The sequence below is a fragment of the Heterodontus francisci genome, chromosome 15, assembly GCF_036365525.1.
Source record: "Heterodontus francisci isolate sHetFra1 chromosome 15, sHetFra1.hap1, whole genome shotgun sequence".
NCBI lineage: Eukaryota > Metazoa > Chordata > Chondrichthyes > Heterodontiformes > Heterodontidae > Heterodontus > Heterodontus francisci.
Window position 1 is genome coordinate 56,409,504 of NC_090385.1, and position 20,558 is coordinate 56,430,061.

General features: G+C 44.7%; 1 protein-coding gene across 5 annotated transcripts in view; it reads right to left on the reverse strand.

The window, feature by feature from the left end:
• LOC137377672 (exocyst complex component 1-like) overlaps positions 1-16,649 on the reverse strand; it is a 167,879-nt gene extending 151,230 nt beyond the window's left edge. For 3 of the 5 annotated variants that reach the window (XR_010976458.1, XR_010976457.1, XR_010976456.1), the window contains exon 1: positions 16,186-16,649. Coding sequence is in view for 2 of the 5 variants with exons in the window: in XM_068047582.1 (XP_067903683.1) it covers positions 16,186-16,309 (124 nt within the window). In the remaining 3 variants the exon portion in view is untranslated. The remainder of the gene's footprint in view (positions 1-16,185) is intronic. The other 2 variants (XM_068047582.1, XM_068047581.1) reach the window with 2 other exon arrangements.
• Between the last annotated feature and the right edge of the window lie 3,909 nt (positions 16,650-20,558).

The window sequence follows — 20,558 nt, forward strand, 5'->3', positions numbered from 1 at the left end:
GGCTTTCACTGTGCAACTGGGAGTCCAACTTGAAATTTACTGCTGTGGGGGTTTCCCGGGGGCACAAAACTAGTTGTGAAAGGAAGGAGAGCGCCACTGGCTCTACAGAGTTTGGTTGCCGGGCAGGAAATACATCCAAAAAATGATGAGGTCATGCCTCCTCGTCCCCAGCCTCGCCAAGGTCCTTATCAGCCTCCCGTGCACTCTCCCCGTAAACATCGGGGCCTAAATTTTATTACAGAATTGAATATAGATCCACCTCAGAGGTCCAAAATAAGAATGCTACACTTTTACCTTCAACGAGATGAAGAAAATCTAGTCTAGTCAAGAAATATTCGGACTGGTGCTTTACTTTAATGTTAAAGCAAAATTTGAGATTATCTAGAGACAGGTGGGATGAATCCAGCAGCTTTTCTAGAGCCATACTACTACAGAGCATCTTGGTTTTAGCCAGAGTAACTAAATTGATATCTGGAGTTAAGCACCTAAGTTACAAAACAAGGCTATGGAGATTGTAAATGTTTATGCTTTAGAAGGAAATGACTCTGCTGAGATCTTACTTAAACATTCCAAGGTCTTATAAGTTGTAGAAAAGTTTAGCCATGGCAAGATTGATAAAGTTAAAAATTATACTAGGGAACTGAAAACTTATATCCTTATATATTTAAACATTACATAGAGAATGATGAATGTGTGAAAAGACTGATCACAGAGGCAAAGTACATTGGAAAGTTTGAGTGTTGACTGAATGGATGAATTTGATAAGGCACATGATACTGAATGGTGTATTTTTTCCCCAGACTTTGGAAATGGCTTGATAGACAACAAAGCTGCGCATTCTTCCACATCAATAGCTCGAGAAAAGTTGTTCAGATGCCCAGTCTATTGCATGCTGCTTCTGCTGTTTAGTGTGCTGTAGCTTCAGGCTGACACCTCATTTTTAGGTATGCCTGATGCTGCTCATGGCATGCTCTCCTGCACTGTTCATTGAACCAGGGTTGGTCCCCTGGCTTGATGGTAATGGTAGAGTGGGGGATATGCTGGTTATAGATTGTGGTTGAACACAATTCTGATGCTGCAGATGGACCACAGCACCTCATGGATGTCCAGTTTTGAGTTGCTGGAACTGTTCAAAATCTCTCATTTAGCATGATGGCAGTGCCACACAACACGATGGTGGGTACCCTCAGTGTGAAGATGGGACCTCGTCACCGTACAATCCTCGGAGGTCACTGCTACCAACACTGTCATTGACTTTGTCAGGGCATGGCAAGCAGTGCCAAGAGGTCTGAGATCTTCTGCCATGAAGACACACATCTTTGTGCCTGCTGCACTAGTTATCCAACATGTCCAGGTAGTTCTGGCTTCAGCTGGAGCCCTATGCTGAGGGTATTGTCTACATTGCCTTCCTGCACATCGTTCCTCTCCTCTGCCCTCCTAATGCTCAGAGCTCTGCCTCTGCTGCTGAGAATGTTGATTCTCATTGCCACTAGACCCAAGATCTGAGAATCCTGCCCCCATTACCAGCTGCTGCCTTCCTTGCACTCAGCTACACTCCCAATAATATCCTGAAGCCTAACCCAACCAAACGTGCTACCTGTGTGTCCTCACCAAAATCCCAAACTGGCCCTCAACGAGCTGACAAAGAGCTCATTAACATTAATTGGCCTCACTACCAAATTGACGAGGTTGCTGGGTCACGCTTTTTTATGTCCTGAGGAAAATTGGCGGTAGCTGGAATGGCGAAGGGAAACCGGCATGTTGGCCAGCACTGTTATTTGTAGCACCTGCCCGCCTCTGTTCCTACTCCCATCAGAATCTAAAAATCCTGTCCTCTATTTGTCTCTTGTAACAGCAAGAGACATTTAAGCAAGGAAACAGCAGCTCAGATATCTTCCAATTTGCATTATGGAAAAGAAAGACAGAGCCAATCACATTATCAGCAGACTGCTCTCTGTAGAAATCCCAAATGACAGGTCTTGACAGAAAGGGAAAATAACAAGACTTCAAGGCCACAGAGGGCACATTTTAACTTATGTGTTCCCTTCGACACTTTCCTTGGATTTAAGATGCCAAGATTCAGCAAAATATAAAATCAATCTTTTTGGCAAAATATCAATACCATCAAGACTGAAGGATTGTAAAAAAACACAACTCTGTTCAGCAACATATTTAAATGTAATTTATTATAAAGATATGAAAGATCTCAGATGGGTGTCATTTCAAATGTTACAAACGTATCTTTATAAGCGGACTATACTTCATATTCCTTGGTTTGCTCTCTGATTCTATCAAAGGCATCAACCCATGTCAGAATGCTGGGGAAATGACATGTATAAGACATCCCTATTGTACTTCAGCTGCATTTTCCATACGATTCTTTCTTTGCTGTTTTGTGTATTACCCAAGTGACTGATAACACTATTCTATTGGGTAATAGACAGAAAACCAAATCAATTTCTGAACAGTGAAGCAAAAAACAAAGTATTGATCAGCAACTTCAACAAAACAGTTTTTTCCCTAAATAAATTAGGGTATGAATCTATCTACTCCATGTGCCACCTATCACCAGCTGAGAATACAGGTGGACAACTTGTTCTTTGTCAATACAATTCCGCAGAGGACAGAAAGAAAAAAGGAACAAAAGCCCAGAAACAACTCTAATTTCAGGATAACACAACAGATTATTCACTGAAAGTCTCTGTCAACTGCTTGACTGAAATGACACGGGTGCTTTTGAAAAAAAAGCTCGTGGAATTATGTACCATTTGCGAAGTGAAATTTATTGCCGATCCCTGGTTGCCTTGTGATGGTGGTAGTGAGCTGCTGCCTTGAACGAATGACAGTGGTGATGCCACGATTGGATTGGGCACAGAATTGTGAAATTTTGACTCAGCAACAATGAAGGAATAGCCTTAAGTGTCTAAGACAGAATACTATGTTACTTGGAGGTGACGTGGTCCTACAACATTGGCAGCTTTTTCCACTATGATGGATATTGTTGAGAAAGTGAACTGTAGAATCAGTCCTGCTGAATTAATCATAACCAGCCTTTCACGCCAGTTATGGAAAAACATGACAAATAACATGCAGGTAAAGATGAGAATTTTCTGCCAATTCCCAACACTCCTATATAGTGCTAAAATCTAAACTCTCTTCAGGGCTCAACTACAGTAACTGTCAGCTTTCTTCAACTGCCAATGTCTCAAATCTCCATCAGTAGATTGATCTAGTAACTGCAAGGCTAGCTAAATGATCATTATGTTACTTTAAAATACTGCTCAACTGTCCCTCTGGATATGCTACTTAACAAGATCATTTTTGCCAATCTGCTATCATTAAAGTAGAAGTACTGCAAGTATATCATATGCTTACTTGACTGATCAACCATTCTAGGTCAGTGGTTCGCAATTTGTTTTGTTTGAAGGACCCTTTCCTCAATTGGATTAGCAATCACAGACCCAAAAATCTAAATTATAACACGATGCAATATTCATTATACAGAAGTGCAACATGTATTTTCTTTTATAAAAGCAAAATACTGCGGATGCTGGAAATCTGAAACAAAAACAAGAAATGCTGGATTCACTCAGCAGGTCTGGCAGCATCTGTGGAAAGAGAAGCAGAGTTAACGTTTCGGGTCAGTGACCCTTCTTCGGAACGGGTATTTTCTTTTATTCCTTCATGTGGTCTGGGCATCGCTGGCAAGGTCAGCATTTGTTGTCCATTGCTAATTTCCCTTGAGAAGGTGGTGATGAGCTGCTTTCATTAACTGCTGTAATCAATGTGGTGATTTAATAATTTTTTTTAAGAAAACAGGTAATTACTTAAGAGTAGCAATTTAAGAACTATTTCATTGATGTAGACAATGATCAGCAGACAAGATAAACCAGAGATAAATAAGCGTAACTCCACTAACATTCTAGCGCATGCCTACTGAACTGCTTTTAATAGGATTAAAGAGTGCGCATGTGTGCCAATAACAGGCTATCAGTTCATAGATCACGTCCAATAGTTACTGGCCAAGGCAAAATCAACAGCATGCTCACCCTATTTAACAGGCTAGAAGCAGGTTACTACTTCAATTTTTAAAAATTCCCATAAATAAACGAGTTTCCATCCTTCCAATTCTTTTTTTTATTTTTTCATGGAATGTGGGCATCGCTGGCCTTGCCCATCCCTAATTGCCTTTGACAACTGAGTGGCTTGCTATTTCCATGTCAGAAGGCAGTTAAGAGTCAACGACATTGCTGTGGGTCTGGAATCACATGTAGGCCAGACCAAGTGAGGACAACAGATTTCATTCCCTAAAGGACATTAGTGAACCAAATGGGTTTTTACGACAACCCATGATAGCTTCATAGCATCATTACTGAAACTAGCTTTCAATTCCAGATTTTTTTTATTAACTGAATTTATGAATGAATTGAATTGAATTTAAATTCCACCTGCTGCCATGGTGGGATTTGAACCCATATACCCAGGACAATAGCCTGGACCTCTGGACTACTAATCCAGCCACATTACCACTATGCCACCATCTCCCCTATAGAGTACTTGCATGGCTATGAAATTCTCAGGAATATTTGACATACCTTTGCAAATCCAGCCCAATTTCTCAAATGTTCATTCAATGAATTTACATTATTGCAACAAAGTGGAAGATCTACCCAAGTCAAATTGACAGACTTTTCAATTACATGAATCAAACCAGCAAAAGAAAAACTGAAAATGCTGGAAATACTCAGCAGGTCAGACAGCATTATAATGATACTTGCTCCATGACTCCAAATTGAATACAACCTAGTATCACAGCTTGTTTTTTTATTTCCAAAATATACTTTATTAAAATCTGTAAAAAAAATACATTACAAAACCGAGTATCACAGCAGCTTTTTTTTATTTCCAAAATATACTTTATTCATAAAAAACTGTCAAGAAAATACATTACAAAACAGTTCCAAAAAGCACAAAGTCAAATAATACAAAGAGTGCAAAGGAGATCAGTTTCCTTCAATACAAGAGTGAGTTGCCTCACAACCCTTTCATTTCATTTGACATGCCATGCACATTTTACAGCAAACCAAATATTTTCTGGCTGCAGTTCGAGGAGTTTTCCATGGATCCAGCCCCTCAGTTCATCTTGGTGGGGAGGACCTTACACAGTGGTCTTTCCCCATTGAGCCTTTGCCGCGGCTGCCCCTAGCTTTAGTGCGTCCCTCAGCACATAGTCCTGGAACTTGGAACGTGACAGTCTGCAACATTCGGTGGTGAACATCTCTTTGCGCTGGAAGACCAGCAAGTTTCGGGCAGACCAAAGGGAGTCTTTCACCGAATTGATAGTCCTCCAACAGCAGTTGATGTTTATCTCAGTGTGCGTCCCTGGGAACAGCCCATGGAGCACAGACTCCTGTGTTACAGAGCTGCTTGGGATGAACCTTGACAAAAACCACTGCATCTCTTTCCACACCTGCTTTGCAAAGACACATTCCAGAAAGAGGTGGGCAACCGTCTCTTCACCAACACAGCCACCTCGAGGGCATTGTGCAGAAGGTGTGAGACTCCAGGCGTGCAGGAAGGATCTGACAGGGATGGTTTTTCTCACCACCAGCCAAGCTATATCTTGGTGCTTGTTTGAAAGATCTGGTGATGAGGCATTCCGCCAAATGACTTTGGCAGTCTGCTCAGGGAACCATCTGACAGGATCCACCATCTCCTTTTCCCGTAGGGCCTTGAGGACATTCCGTGCAGACCACTACCTGATGGATTGGTGGTCAAAGGTGTTTTTCCGTAGAAACTTTTCCACGAAGGACAGGTGGTACGGCACGGTCCAACTGGATGGAGCGTTCCACGGCAATGTGACCAGACCCATCCTTCGCTACACTGGGGACAGATAGAACCTCAGCACGTAGTGACACTTGGAGTTTGCGTACTGGGGGTCTACGCACAGCTTGATGCAGCCGCACACGAAGGTGGTCATCAGGATGAGGGCAGCATTGGGTACATTTTCCCTGCCCTTATCAAGAGGTTTGAACATAGTATCCCTCCGGACCCGGTCCAGTTTGGATCCCCATATGAAGCGGAAAATGGCTCGGGTGACCGCCACAGCGCATGAGTGGGGTATGGGCCAGACTTGCGCCACATACAGCAATAACGTGAGCGCCTCGCATCTGATGACCAGGTTCTCACCCACAATGGAAAGAGATAGCTGCTCCCACATGCCCAGCTCATGTTGTATCCTGGCTACTCGCTCCTTCCAGGTTTTGGTGCATGCCCCGGCCCCTCCGAACCATATCCCCAACACCTTCAGTTAGTCTGACCTGACGGTGAAGGGAACAAAGGACCGGTCAGCCCAGTTCCCAAAGAACATGGCCTCGCTCTTGCCGTGATTAACTTTGGCTCCCGAGGCCAGTTCGAATTGGTCGCAGATGCTCATCAGTCTGCGAACGGACAGCGGATCCGAGCAGAAGATGGCGATGTCATCCATGTATAGGGAGGTTTTAACCTGGATGCCTCCACTGCCTGAGATTGTCACCCCTCTTATGCTCGCATCCTTCTTAATAGACTTAGCAAAGGGTTCAATACAGCAAACAAACAAGACGGGAGAGAGGACAGCCCTGTCTGACTCCAGATTGGATCGGGAAACTTTCTGATTCCCACCCATTGATTGAGACTGCGCTACTGATGTCCGTGTAGAACAGTTTGATCCAATTGCAGATTCCTTCCCCAAACCCCATTTTGGAAAGCACGTCCATCATGTAGGTGTGTGATATCCTGTCAAAAGCCTTCACTTGGTCCAGGCTGATGAGGCAGGTGTCTACCCTCCTGTCCCGTACATCGGCGATCGTATCCCTGAGTAGCGTGAGACTATCAGAGATCTTCCTGCCGGGTACAGTGCAGGTCTGGTCAGGGTGAATCACCAACTCCAGAGCAGACTTGACTCGCGTGGCTATGGCTTTGGACAGAATCTTGTAGCCAACATTAAGCAGTGAGATGAGCCGCCAATTTCTGATTTCTGCCCGCTCCTCCTTCCGCTTGTAGATGGGGGTCATGATGCCTTTCCTCATGGATTCTGCCATGCTGCCGGCCAGAAGGATACTCTCGTATACTTCCAGCAGGTGCAGGCCGACCCAGTCCCACAGGGCCAAATACAACTCAACCAGTAAGCCATCGCTTCCGGGAGTTCTCGAAGGACTTGACGGCCTTTGTCAGCTCGTCCAGGGTTAACAGCTTGTCCAGTCTCTCCCTCATGCCGTCATCTAAGACTTCTGTATTAGATGACAGGAAGGACTGGGAGGCTTTGCTATCTATGGGCTTCGCATCGTACAGCCCAGCATAAAAGGATTTGCCGATCCTTAGTATGTCGGACTGCGAAGACGTTACCAAGCCATCCTCTTCCTTCAGAGTTCTGATCACAGAGCTCTCTCTGTGTACCTTTTAGAAGAAGTAACGCGAGCACATCTCATCCTGCTCAATGGAGCGGAATCTGGACCGTAAGATGATCTTGGAGGCCAAAGAGCGAGGCCTGCTGGCTCTTCACCTCATGGAGGTCCTCCTTGACCTCAACCCCCATCGACTGCAGCTGGAGCACATTTTGCATACTTTTCTGGAGTCGGAACATTTCTCTCTGTCTCTCTCTCGCCCTCTGAACACCTTTGAAGATAAAGAAGCTCTTGATGTCCTCATTGATCGCTTCCCACCAGTGAACTGGAGACTCAAAGAGGGGTTTCACGGTCCTCCAACATTTGTAATCCCTTTTGAATTCCTCAATGTTCTCTGGGGTTAGCAGTGTAGCATTGAGCTTCCATGTCCCCCTGCCAACCCGCTGATCATCCTGTGACAGTCGGCCAGTAAGAGGCAGTGGTCGGAGAAGAACACTGGCTTGACGTCAGTGGATCTGACCGTGACAGCACGGGACACAAACAGGAAGTCGATCCTGGAACAGGTAGACCCGTCCGATCTTGACCAGGTGTATCTACGCTGCACTCCGTCTGCAGGTTTGCTGAAGACGTCGTGCAGTTTGGCATCTTTTACTGTATCTATTAGCAATTTGGACGTAGCGTCCAGTTTGCTATCATCACTGCCGGATCATCCAGCTGCATCGATTATGCAGTTGAGGTCACCGCGTAGGACATCGCCAGCAGCAGTGGGAGCTGCTGGAAAACGGTCAGTCGCTCACTGCATTGAACCGGGGCGTGCACGTTGATCAACTGGAGCGGAGCACTGTTGTACATTACATCAGCTACGAGGAGGCGACCGCCCACCACCTCCTTTACCTCAGAGATGGTGAAGTTACCTCCCCGCAGCAGAATACCCATGCCAGAGGAACAGGAATCATTTCCCCCCTGACCAGATCGATGGCCCGTGGGACCACCATCTCAACCATTGCCTGTAGGTGCTGAGGTGTGGTATTCCACACTCCTGCAGAAACAGTAGGTCGGCTTTGACCTTGGCAAGGTCGGCCAAGGTTGAAACACATCGCATAGTGGATTTAATACTATGCACGTTAATTGAAGCAATCCTCATACCCATTTTTAAGTTAGTTGTTGCTTCCCACACCATTTGTCCTTGCTAGACCCAGTCCTTTGGTATGTTCCTCCATACCCATGGTGTGTGTACACAAGCTGTTTCACATTCGTTGGGCTCAGAAACTCCTCCTGGTTTCTCATGGAGGGTTTGTTCCGCTGGGGTGACATCGGGGGTGGGGGGTGGTTCTTGAAGACAGCAAGGATTGGGGTGTCCTCTGCTGTTGTTTCCTCCTCGAGAACATCACTGCTCCCGGCTTCCCGATGTGTCGCTGCCATCGTTGTCCCGGAGCTGGATGCGCTCAGCATGTTGCTAGGTTTGGCGCCCTGGGTTTGGGGTGCGCCGGGCCCATCACAACTTTCAGTGCCCAGGGGCTGGGGGGGCTTTATCTTCCAGCTCCCTTGAGTTCTGTCCCTTCTTTTGTAGGTGCGTTGTTCCGACACTTCCTCATCCAGTGAAGAGGAGCTGCTGTAGTCTGTCTCAGACAGTAGCCTGCTCTTGCCACTGGTTTGGGTGGTGACCTGTTCCGCTTTAGGCAGATTTTTCCTTGTGGTTTTCTTTTGTACCACTTGCCACTGATTGTTTGACCATCAGCTGTCTCCTCCTCCATTGACTCTGGCTGTGGAGGAGGGGTTTCCGGGCACAGATTAGGTATTGGGTCGCTGGTTTCAGCTGCCTCCCCTTTCTTCTTCTCAGGTAGGCTTTCCTTGCTGCGGAGAGGGTCGTTTGTCTCTTTCCCCCCAGCACCCGATGCATTCGTTGTTCTTTCTCCCGGTCTATCCTTGGGCCTTGCTGCCTGAGCATAGCTGAGGCAACGTTTGGGGCAGCTTTGTAGAGGTGGCCTGCCTCACAGCACAGGTTGCAACACTTATTCTGTTTACAGTCCTTGGTCTGATGGACTTCCTTCTTGCAGACAACTGTACTGCAGTTAGCTGCCGCGTGACGAGATGTGCCACAGGTGTGACAAACTCTGGGCTGCCCCGCATAGATTAAGAAGCCTCGACTTCTCCCGATAGCGAAGATGGAGGAAGGGTGGATAATGGCTTCGTTGGCATCGACCTTCAAGGTCACCTTGACCTGCCGCTTACTTGTCCAAATCCCAAACGGGTTCCTAACATCAGTGCAACTGCTGACCACTTCGACGTACCTGGCTAGGAAGGCGAGTACATCCACGACAGAAACATGGGGGTTATAGAGGTGAATTGTCACCACCCAGTCACGTTGTGATGGCAGCGTAAAGAGCGGCTCTGCTGTGAGAATGGACAGCGGCGCCTGGTTTCCCTTCTCTTTGAAGACCTTCAGGAACTTGATGCATCCCGCCACATTCTTAAACGTCACGTCGAAATATCCACTGTTAGGGAAGTCCTGCAGGCAGTAGATGTCTGCAGCTTGGAATCCACAGCAATTGATGAGGATTCTCTTGATGAAGAAGGTGTGGTCAACCGGTGCACCTCCCTCCTTATCCTTCACAACCACCCGAATGGTGTTGCGCATTCCCTGGCCCGAAGCTCTAGAATTGGTTATAGCCATTTGCTCAAAAAGTACCCAGGACAGGATCAAAGGCCACTGATCATGGTTTCTCCCCTGCCAGGCAAGTATCACAGCCTTTTCTATTTCCAAAATATACTTTATTCATAAAAAACTGTCAAGAAAATACATTACAAAACAGTTCCAAAAAGCACAAAGTCAAACAATACAAAGAGTGCAAAGGAGATCAGTTTCCTTCAATATAGGAATGAGTTGCCTCACAACCCTTTCATTTCATTTTACATGCCATGCACATTTTACAGCAAACCAAATATTTTCCGGATACACAGTTTGAGGGGTTTCCCATGGATCCAGCCCCTCAGTTCACCTTGGTGGGGGCACCTTACACAGTGGTCTTTCCCCATTGAGCCTCTGCCATGGCTGCCCCTAGCTTTAGTGCGTCCCTCAGCACGTAGTCCTGGACCTTGGAATGTGCCAGTCTGCAACATTCGGTCGTGGACAACTCTTTGCGCTGGAAGACTAGCAAGTTTCGGGAAGACCAAAGGGCGTCTTTCACCGAATTGATAGTTCTCCAGCAGCAGTTGATGTTTGTCTCGGTGTGCGTCCCTGGGAACAGCCCATAGAGCACAGACTCCTGTGTTACAGAGCTGCTTGGGATGAACCTCTACAAAAACCACTGCATCTCTTTCCACACCTGCTTTGCAAAGACACATTCCAGAAAGAGGTGGGCAACTGTCTCTTCCCCACCACAGCCACCTCGAGGGCATTGTGCAGAGGGTGTGAGACTCCGGGCGTGCAGGAAGGATCTGACAGGGAGGGCTCTTCTCACCACCAGCCAAGCTTTTTCTTGATGCTTGCCTTGAGGACATTCCGTGCAGACCACTACCTGATGGATTTGTGGTCAAAGGTGTTTTTCCGTAGGAACTTTTCCACGAAGGATAGGTGGTATGGCACAGACCAACTGGATGGAGCGTATTGCGGCAATGTGACCAGACCCATCCTTCGCAACACAGGGGACACATAGAACCTCAGCACATAGTGACACTTGGAGTTTGTGTACTGGGGGTCTACGCACAGTTTGATGCAGCTGCACACGAAAGTGGCCACCAGGATGAGAGCGGCATTGGGTACATTTTCCCCACCCTTATCAAGGGGTTTGAACATCGTGTCACTCCAGACCCAGTCCAGGCAAGTATCACAGCAGCAGTTGGCCGCCCACCACCCCTCCCACTGAAAGTATATGCAAGACTCAGCGCTGAAAATCATGGCAGCTGAGGCACCCATTACCATAAGGCAACCAGGTACCAGAGCATCAGATGTGAACATCCTATCAGCTACTTGTGCCGGACTAACACTAAGTACTGTGAAGAAAATATAAGATGTCAAATGAGGGATTATTAATTTAATTCTAATTTTAAAAAATCCTGCAGCTGACTTTTAAAAAAACTAGTAGCCTAGATGGCCATCGCAATTTGCATCTAAAACACCTTTAGACATTCCAAAGACCCACCCGGTGACAGAGATCTGAGCACCATGGACCCAGAACAATGGCTTGATCTAAGTGATTGAATTACCAAAGATTGCTTCATTAGCATTCCTAATACCTTGACTTTGAAACAGCAAATCCCCTCCAAGTGTAAATACTGGCATCCTGGGGAATCAGGAGCCAATTCCGAACGATGAATATTAGAAGGTTCCAGTGAAAACACGGGGACCGTCATGTGACCATCTGTCCATCTCTGGGAAAGCCAAAAAATTTCCTTGAACAAAGACAGACAGGCAGTATCTCAGATATAAAAACAAGAAATTCTGGAAATGCTTAGCAGGTCTGGCAGCATCTGTGGAGAGAGAAGTAGAGTTAACATTTCAGGTCAGTGACCCTTCATCACCTACAGCAAGTTCCATATCATTGCAACCAAGATTATGCAAATGACACGGACTCAGAAATATGTATGGTATCACTCAGAAATATGTATATATGCACTGCAGGCTGAGTGGGTGCTTTTTACAAGCCACCTTACTTCTGGTTGGATTGATACTTGCCTGGAAAATGTATGCCCACATGTGCACACATACCACATTATATATTGCAATACATTTCATCAATAAATGAAATAGCATTGCAATAGATAGCATAGACGCACTACACAAACCATGGGCTGGATTTTGGTGTGAAAATAACTAAGGCTAACAGCTGTTATTTATGCACAATTTGGAAATATCTGGAAATTGCTGTCCAAGTCGGGACGTTCCTCTGTAAGCTTGTTGGAAATGGCATCTTGCTGTCAGGCTCACCATTCAAATCTACTGACTGTGTGAAGCTCCGAAAGTGACATCATAGACAGGGACTAAACTCAGCAAAAAACAAATTAGGACTCATCCCTTCCAGTCCAAGGACCTATTTAATGGCATGGTAAGTCTTAATACTGCCAAAGGACCTCTTTTTTTTATGTTCATTCATGGGATGTGGGCGTTGCTGGCTATGCCATCATTTATTGCCCATCCCTAATTGCCCTTGAGAAGGTGGTGGTGAGCTGCCTTCTTGAATTGCTGCAGTCCATGTGAGGTAGGTACACCCACAGTGCTGTTAGGAAGGGAGTTCCAGGATTTTGACCCAGCGACAGTGAAGGAACGGCGATATAGTTCCAAGTCAGGATGGTGTGTGAGACTTGGACGGGAACTTGCAGGTGGTGTTCCCATGCATCTGCTGCTCTTGTCCTTCGAGGTGGTAGAGGTCGCGGGTTTGGAAGGTGCTGTTGAAGTGCATTGCTGCAGTGCATCTTGTAGATGGTACACACTGCTGCCACTGTGTGTTGGTGGTGGAGGGAGTGAATGTTTGTGGATGGTGTGCCAATCAAGCAGGCTGCTTTGTTCTGGATAGTGTCGAGCTTCTTGGGTGTTGTTGGAGCTGCACCCATCCAGGCAAGTGGAGAGTATTCCATCATACTCCTGACTTGTGCCTTGTAGATGGTGGACAGGCTTTGGGGAGTCAGAAGGTGAGTTACTCGCCGCAGGATTCCTAGCCTCTGACCTGCTCTTGTAGCCACGGTATTTAAATGGCTACTCCAGTTCAGTTTCTGGTCAATGGTAGCCCCTAAGATGTTGATTGTGGGGGATTCAGCGATGGTAATGCCATTGAATGTCAAGGGGAGATGGTTGGATTCTCTCTTGTTGGAGATGGTCATTGCCTGGCACTTGTGTGGCGCAAATGTTACTTGCCACTTATCAGCCCAACCCTGGATACCGTCCAGATCTTGCTGCATTTCTACACGGACTGCTTCAGTATCTGAGGAATCGCTAATGGTGCTGAACATTGTGCAATCATCAGCGAACATCCCCACTTTGACCTTATGATTGAAGGAAGGTCATTGATGAAGCAGCTGAAGATGGTTGGGCCTAGGACACTACCCTGCGGAACTCCTGCAGTGATGTCCTGGAGCTCAGATGATTGACCTCCAACAACCACAGCTATCTTCCTTTGCACTAGGTATGACTCCAATCAGCAGAGAGTTTTCCCCCTGATTCCAGTTTTGCTAGGGCTCCTTGATGCCATACTAGGTCAAATGTTGCCTTGATATCAAGGGCAGTCACTCTCACCTCACGTCTTGAGTTCAGCTCTTTCGTCCATGTTTGAACCAAGGCTGTAATGAGGTCAGGAGCTGAGTGGCCCTGGCGGAACCCAAACTGAGCATCACTGAGCAGGTTATTGCTAAGCAAGTGCTGCTTGATGGCACTGTTGATGACACCTTCCATCACTTTACTGATGATTGCACTGAAGAGTAATTCTCTTTTGAAGATGAACCAAAATCTGTAACAATAATTACAAGGAGGGGAAGACTCTAGAGGAAGAAAGCACATTATTATCTGTAAAGGGAAAGAAACTATATGAAGTATTTCCCATTGGTTTAGTTTTTGATTTTATGCTAGATATTCGACTCAGGTTCAGTAGGAACAATCACTTACATGAATGGATCTAACCATCCCTATGACTGAATCATGCTATTAACTAATATTGAGATAAATAACATGACCCAGGGACTGAGCAGCAAACTCTTGCAGCTGTATACCAGTTTACTGAAATGTATAATGTCCTCATCTTTGGATATTCAATCAGACCAAGACCCAGGCTGTAAACCAACAGATCATTTATTTAATATAGGAACAAGGAGATTACTAGAAATCAGGACAAAACAACATTTTGCAAAACGTACAAACTTTACTAACCTCCATAATTTATCAAAGTGATAAAAATGATTTCTATGAGCTATCTTTCAAAATATAGTGAACATTGAAAATAAAGAACAAAAGCAAAATATTGCAGATGCTGGAAACATGAAATAAAAGCAGAAAGTGTTGGAAATACTCAGGTGAAACAGCATCTGTGGATAGAGAGAGTTAACTTTACAGGTCGATGGCCTTTCATCAAAACTGGATAAAGTTAAGAGATGGCACAGGTTTTAAGTAAGTCCAGAGGCAAGGAAAAGGAAAGGGCGGGGGTTGGGGGAGAGCAAAAGGGAAAGTTTTGATAGGGTGGAATGGAAGGCAGGACAGATTAAATAACAAAAGGATCATAGTGCAAAAAGAAATGGCAATGGGATAAGTAAAGCTGAGTCTATAGGCAGTGTAAATGGCAAAGCAGAATCATTAGCAAGAGCTGCTGTCTGAAAAAAATGGGGGCAAAGGTTATGATCAGAAATTGACAAACTCAGTGTTGAGTCCAGAAGGCTGTAAGGCACCTAATCAAAAGATGAGGTTTTGTTCCTTGAGTTGACATTGAGCTTTACTGAAACATTGTAGGAGCCGAAGAACAGAGGGGCCAGAGTGGGGGTGAGACAAAGAATGACAAAGGTGACCAGAAATGCAGGGTCATCCTACCATACTGAATGGAGATGCTCTGCAAAATGGTCACCCAACCTGTATTTTTTTCTCCCAGTAACGAGGAGACCACATTGTGAACAGCAAATTCAGTATACTAAATTGAAAGTACAGGTACATTGCTCTTTCACCTGCAGGGTGTGTTTGGGACCCTGGACAGTGGCTCTTAAACATTACTCTCTCAAACATTCAACCGATCCTTGGACTGTTGCAGTAATCCAATTAACTTTTGCCAGCTTGTACAAAATGTCTACTGAATCCTGTAGAAATATCCCACAGAAATTAGCCATGTGTACAGGTATCAGTAATAAGGAATTCAAATCAATGATCCAATACAAACAAAAATAGATTTTGCTATAATACATTTAGACATTCACTTTTTTTTTTAAATAGAAAGATAAAATGTTCAATCATGTTGACTCTCCTCACTGCTAGGCTGCATTGACAGCACCAACAGTGTGGTGTCCTTCAGTGAATCCATATCTAACTTATACAACCTACTTTCCTCAGATTGGTGGATCTGGATCAGTTCACAGACTGATTCGAAGTAATAGCCTGCATTGCTGACAAAGTTTCTTCAAGAATCATGGGATACTACCTGCCACTAACATCAGCATTCAAAACAGTCTAGTGGTCAGAAAACATTAGATATTTTAACTCCTAAAAAAATTCATATAATTCTTTCTTTCCAATATAGATTGTGTGAAGGGGTTTCACTCCCCTCCTCCAAACGTTCCCCTTTTAGGAGCCTGACAATTAGTATTTTTTAAGGTATTTAATTCAGATCAAATCCATCAAGAGTAATGCTTCAGCTAAGTTTTGACAAGATAAAATCCTGCAGATCTCCCATGTTAATGTGCATTATAAATCAGGAATACACTTATAATGTTAAGAGACGAATATCATGTAATGTATAACGTATCATTTTGCTGTTAACGGTGTAACTGTTTTTAACTTGACTCATTCCTTTAGAGCACCAAGTCTAATTAAAATAGACACACCCTCAAATCAAATACAGTTAGTGAGGGAAGAATCCAACTGATTCTAATTCTTATTTCTGACATTTCAAGCGAAGAACACATAGACGATTTTTTTTTGAGACAGATTCGAACACGAGGCGCAACTGAAGCCAGCAATAATTTGGGCTGTGGGAAACTGCATAAAGGTAACTTTTATAAACCGGGATGGCATAATACATTTGCTCGCAGAATACGATTTCAAACCGAAGAACAACGCGCCTACAAGTGCAACAGATCCTTGTAACCGATCCATCTCACTATGGCACAGCCCACCCACCTGCGGCGCATAAAATGCAGTTTTTCCGCTTCTTTCCAGCTTTCCAGACGAACACCAAACCCAACAGCCTCTCCTCCTGTGGTGTGAAAACATCTTTTTGCAACTGGTTCCGAATGGCAATCATAGCAGGCGCAAAAAGGGAACGAATGCAATATGATGGCTTCCTTCCTTTTGCTTAAAACTCAAACCAGAAGTCTCAGAAGACCAGATAACTTCTTAAAGTAACATAGAGTATTCTGAGAGTGCAATCCTCACAATAACGATAGAAAATGTCCTTATGTATTCTTTAACTAGAGGTCGTATAATCTAAAAATATACAATTTATTGCTGAAACTGAAACCGTTCCTCTAACACATCCGGCCTCAAACTTCTATTTCACCAACTGACAGAAGCTTCCTGCCGACGGAAGCACGAGGGAAACAATGCGCATGCAGCCCGATTTTCTCAATCAAATCGAGGCTCGAGGCTCGAGGCCCAGACCCGCCTCGGTCCGATTGATTGACAGCCATCTGCCGAGTAACGGGAATGCGTGAGGTGACTTCGGTTAACGGTTTCTCTTCCCTCCCTCATTTGAAGGAAATGCAGCAAAGAGCTCGAGGCTGCTCCGGAGTAGTTGACATCTTTCCGATTTCTGTGGCTGTCATCAGCCGTCAACAGTGGGAATACGCATTTAAACATAGACAGTTATATTAATTCTTTTACGTCTGACGTAAACAAACGTCTGTTTGTTTTAACATAAAACTAGTTGATTCTGATTCGATGTGGATCAGATTTGACGGGGTAGAAATCGGCGTGATTTCGGCTGTAACACTTCGACCTGATGAAAGCCCCCGATTCCACCCCTTCCCCCGCCATGTTAATGTTGCATAACCTGAAATGTTAACTTTGCTTCCCTCTCCACAGATGCTGCCAGACCTGCTGAGTATTTCCAGCATTTCTTGTTTTTATTTCAGATTTCCAGCATCCGCAGTACTTGCTTTTATTTTGATGTTACATGAAGTCGGTGGCGGCCGCCGCTGTTCATTATCCGCTGCCTAATATTGCGCGTTGCTAACGCTATTTAAAGGGGAGGGATGATATGGCTGTGGACAATGGCAGCGGCAAGCCCCCACCTGCTCTGATTGCGTTGGAGAAAGTCAGGAGGAGGAGTGCCATTTTCCAGATGGCAGGGAGACATCAAGGCAGATTGCCAGACATGAGGTAGCAGAGCAGGTCAGTGCCCAAAGTATCAACGCCAGAGTGCAGCTGCAATGCAGGAAACAGATCAGTGACTTCCCAAAACCAACAAAGGTAAGCTGAACTCCTGGTCCTCATTACTCTCTGCTTAATCTTGCATAACCTGTTGCCTGTTGGCCCGGCATTTATACCCCCCTCCCCGACAATGTTCCTGCACTCTCCTCCAATCACTGCAGTACATTTTACTCGCCTTCTGCTACTGCAGCACCCGACTATTCTCCTCATTATTGCTTCCTTCACCTCCTCACACCTCTGTCATGTTTGACATAACATCCTATTTCTTCATTACCATACGAACATATGAATTAGGAACAGGAGTAGACTATTCAGTCTTGAACCTGCTCCACCATTTGATAAGATCTTGGCTAATCTGAAAGTGGCCTCAAGTCCTCTTTCCTGTTTGTCCCCCTCTGCCCCCCCTCCCCCCATAACAATCCCTTGTCTATCAAGAATCTATCTAACTCAGCCTTGAACATATTCAATGATCCAGCCTCCACTGCTCTCAGGAATCGAATTCCACAGACTAATGACCCTTTGAGAGAAAGAAATTTCTCCTCATCTCAGTTATAAATGGGAAACCCCTTATTTTTAAACTGTGTCTCCTAGTTCTAGTCTCACCCATAAGTGGAAACATCCTTCCAACATCCACCCTGTCAAGTTCCCTCAGGATCTTGTATGTTTCACTAAGATCACCTCTCATTCTCCTAAACTCCAAAGGGTATAGGCCCAACCTGTTCAACTTTCCTCATAAAATAACCCCTTAATCTCAGGAATCAGTCGCGTGAAGCTTCTCTGAATAGCTTCTCATGCAATTTTAACCTTTCTTCAGTAAGGAGACCAAAACTGTACACAGTACTCCAGATGTGGTCTCACTAAGGTTCAGTATAGCTGCAGCAAAACTACCCTACTTTTATATTCTATTCTCCTTGCAATAAACGACAACATTCCAATTGCCTTCCTAATCATTTGCTGTATCTGCATACATTTTGTGATTCATGTACCAGAACACACAGATCCCTCTGTACCGCAGAGTACTTCAGTCTTTCTCCATTTAAATCGTATTCTGCTTTTCCATTCTTCCTTTCAAAGTGGACAAGTTCACATTTTCCCATATTATACTCTATCTGCCAAATTTTTGCCCACTCACTTAACCTACCTGTATCCCTTTGTAGACATTTTATGACCTCTTAACTTACCTTCCTACCTATCTTTGTGTGATCTGCAAATTTAACTACCATATATTCGGTCCCTTCATCCAAGTCATTAATGTAGATTGTAAATAATTGAGGCCCCAGCACTGATTCCTGTGGCACTCCACTAGTCTGCTCCCTGTTTGCTAACGAATCCTCTATCCATGATCATATGTTACCCTACACCATGAACTCTTATTTTGTGTAGTAGCCTTTGATGTGGCACCTTATCGAATGCCTTTTGGAAATCCAAGTACACCACATTTACAGGTTCCTCTCCATCCTTGTTGCTTGTTACTGCCTCAAAGAACTCTGATAAATTAGTCAAACACAATTTCCCTTTCACAAACGATGTTGACTCTGCCTGATCACATTATGATTTTCTAAATAATGAATTCGAGCATTTTCCCTTTGACAGATGTTAGGCTAACTGGCCTATAGTTTCCTACTTTCAGTCTCCCTACTCTCTTGAATAGAGGTGTTACATTAGCTATTTTCCAATCCACTGGGCCCTTTCCAGAATCTAGGGAATTTTTGGAAGATCACAACAAATGCATCTACTATCTCTGCAGCCATTTCCCTTAAGACCTAGGGTCTGAATTTTACGACCATGCCGCCGATCGTGGTGACGTGCTTTGGAGATGGCGCCTTTACGGATCGTCCGTCGCTGAGCCCCCGCTATATTAAGCGCGGCGATTCCTTAGCATCATGGCGACGCGTCACCCCCTCCCCCCCATATTACGTGGCGGGAGGCGGGACGTCCGGCGCTGTGATGGACATAGGCTTTGCTGTGTAGCAGGTGTTGGGGCCCCATTTAAAGTGTCCCAGCACCTGCTTCCTGACAACTGCCAAATAAATACTTACCTCACTATTGAAGTATGGGGATGCTGGCAATCTGGCAGCAAAGCAGAAAGTGCTGGAGTAACTCAGCAGGTCTGAAAGCATCTTTGGAGAGAGAAGCAGAGTTAACTTTTCAGAAAGATATCTCTGCTTCTCTCTCCACAGCTGCTGCCAGACCTGCTGAGTTTCTCCAGCACTTTCTGCTTTGCTGCCACATACTCTGCTTTGTCCCAGTGTCCGGTGCAGTTGAGATCCTCTTCTTCCACTCACGTGTAACATTCCTCCTTGTTGGCGTGCTACACCTGGGTGAATAATCTTAATTTTGCACATGCCAGAACGTGAGACTGAATTGTATTATAAAAGGCAAATACACTATCAGAAATAAAAGCATAATTTAAGAATATCTGCATACTATGGGCTTTTGATTACTTGAATGTGAAAAGCAGCAGATTAATATGCATTTGGAATCTGTATTGTCATGGTCCTGTAGTTTTTTTTCTCTGGGGAATATGCGGTTTGCCTTTAAGGCTTGCAAAGGATCAGTATTGCTTTAAGAACAAGCAAGCCTCAGGAATTGTAGAAAGGTGCATTTTTGTTGCCTTGGATACAGCCATTCGGAGACTGCGATTCAAAGGGTGCATTCTCATTACCATGGATACAGCCACTTGAGCAATGCGCGATACATTTGTGACAATTCAATTTTGAACTGGCTTTTTAGTTGAAGACAATCTGTTCTAACAGAGTACACAGACAGATAGCTGGTGTAAGCACCTGAAAACAGCTCTGCCAGTTAAACTGAAGGAAGAGAATTTTAATCTGTTTAATTATTATTATCTCTCAAAATTCTAAGACAAAAGTCAAGTCAAAATGAAGATCTCTGATAATTTGAACTGAAGGAAGGAAAGTTAGACTGTGACAATCCCTTATCCCTCAACAACTCTAAAGTCAAATTGATTCATTTTTAAAATGTTTGCAAGTCGTTAATTGTTGAAATTCGCTGAAGGAAGGAGAGCGTCACATACTGCTGGAATTAGACTACAGACTGTTCTACTGTGGAAGAACCTTTTTTCCTCATCGGCCGGCTGTGAGAACTTCAAGCAACACTGG